We start from the raw sequence: 2,087 nt of genomic DNA on the forward strand, positions 1-2,087 counted from the left end.
TAATCAGGCTATTCGCTGTTGGTTTCCTGTTTTAACAGGGCCCAACTGAAAAGGCTCCTGGCCAGGCTCCATGACTGGACCATTGGCTTACTGTTATTTACACCCAGAATAAAGGCCTGTGGACACGATGAGTAGCCCCCGCTGACCTACTAATTTATTCTGTATTAAACGCAGGCTAGGGCTAGGTTATTTTTATGTCTCCTCCTAAATACATTTAATCTAAACAGAAAAAAAAAAAAAAGCTTTTATAGGACTAAATTAAAGTTCATTTGCAGAGAGGTCTGAGAAATGACACAAAATCCCAGTCGTTCACTTCCACCACTGCCACTTAAATGAGCAGACCACACTATTAATGACCTAAGAACTACATGATCAGCATCCCTTCTTTATAAATTACTTTATCCTCCTGGCTTCCCAGCTGAAGTCATATACATGATTGAATGCACTGTTGCACTGCATCACAGCCCAAAGACTTTACAGGTCCTCCCCATAATCAGCTCAAGGAAGATTACACCTGGGATCTCGAGTCTAGGCTCAACACCCAACCGTTAGTTAACAGCTTGAAACAACTTCAGTAAAAGTACAGTGATGACTAAAGTTGATTTAAAAATAAACTACTGCCACTTAAAAAGGCATGCTGAGATACTTTGAAGAGGAGGACAAAGCATTTAGGGAGGTTGAGACAAATAAAATGGAAGTTAAGCAAATGAAAAACTTAGGCGGAGTATCAAGGGAGAACATCAACAACAAAAACCCCTATCCCATTGTGTCGAGGAAGAGCTTCACAGAGGAAGTGGCAGAAGCCAGTCGTTATTCAAAAGAGGACAAAGTATACCACAAGGAACAATCTCTGCCCTCCAGAGGGGACGGACAAAAATCACCTTAAAGAAAACCTCCCTTAGAGAAAACCCTTAGGGTTCTGTGGATTTCTTAAGCAAGATATTTTTTATGAGGACAGATAAACGAGCCAGTTCCCATCTAAGGCCCCGATCCTGTTGTAACCAAGTTCAGTAAGATTCTTCACATGTATAAACTTGAGCACATGCCTGTGCCTTTGCGAGACTGTGTTCTAAATCACCTAATTAACAAGCCGAGTTCAGTGTGGTTGCTATCACGTTATTATTTGTAAATGAAACTATCCACAGAAGAGTCCTCGGGGTTTTAATCCACAGCCTGTTAACTAAAAAAAAAAAAAAAACAAACCCAACAACAAAAAACTCCAACAAAAGCCCAACAACACACTCACACAAAAAACATTAAGTCCAACACACAAAAAAAGCTAACTAAAATTTAAAAAGCACCAACAAAAATAAATTCGTTGAAAATCATTCATAAGTAACAAAGAACTACAAGGATGCAGAAGGGAATTTCCACAGTAAAAAAACTTCTTTCCCTTGAGTAAGTTTCACAATTGAGGAACCAGCTTATTTGTTTTCCTCTGCATTTCACAGCTTGCACTCTATCACTTCTAAAGCAGCAAGACTTGGCTGTGCTATACATTTTTTTTTCTGTAAACGGGATTCTTCTAGGAGTGCAAGCAAGAAATCTGTAACAAAGTCACTCTTTGAAACTTCTTGAATGAGCCTCAAACACCAGGTCACAAATAACTACAAGCCCAACCTTTATTAAAACAAAGGCACCCTAGCCCTAACATCTTTTTTAAAGTTTCTGTCTTTGTCTCCTCACCTTTTAATTTGTGCCACGCAAACCCCAGGCCCATGGCCCCTCTCAAAAGTTCTCCCTCCCGCCTGTCACCTTTCATTGTTTCCATTGTTTCAGCCCAGGATTTGCAATCCTCAAAGCAGAGCTTACACACACACTCTCTCACACAAAGCCCTACACATGCAGACCTAGAAACTACGTCAGCGTTTTCCACACGCATTTATTTCGGGGGTGGCAAGAACAACAGTTGAAAGTGCAGGGAGTTTGGTATTTCACCAGCCAGCAGCTGCCCTCGGGGAGAGAAGTCTGAACAATGGAAGCAACAGCAGACAGGAAACCAGCTCACCACTGCTGTGCAAATAGGGAGCATAGGAATGTCCTAAAAATAACTAGGCTAAATTAATTCAGTGAAACCATAAAAAAAA

The 2,087-nt window shown here is 40.7% G+C and overlaps 1 protein-coding gene across 1 annotated transcript in view; it reads right to left on the reverse strand.

Annotated features, from left to right (window-relative positions):
* TGIF1 (TGFB-induced factor homeobox 1) overlaps positions 1-1,771 on the reverse strand; it is a 7,441-nt gene extending 5,670 nt beyond the window's left edge. Inside the window, exon 1 of the mRNA XM_009082520.1 lies at positions 1,756-1,771. Within this exon, the coding sequence (XP_009080768.1) occupies positions 1,756-1,771 (16 nt within the window). The remainder of the gene's footprint in view (positions 1-1,755) is intronic.
* Between the last annotated feature and the right edge of the window lie 316 nt (positions 1,772-2,087).

Source organism: Acanthisitta chloris, unplaced genomic scaffold (genome assembly GCF_000695815.1).
Source record: "Acanthisitta chloris isolate BGI_N310 unplaced genomic scaffold, ASM69581v1 scaffold15569, whole genome shotgun sequence".
Lineage (NCBI taxonomy): Eukaryota > Metazoa > Chordata > Aves > Passeriformes > Acanthisittidae > Acanthisitta > Acanthisitta chloris.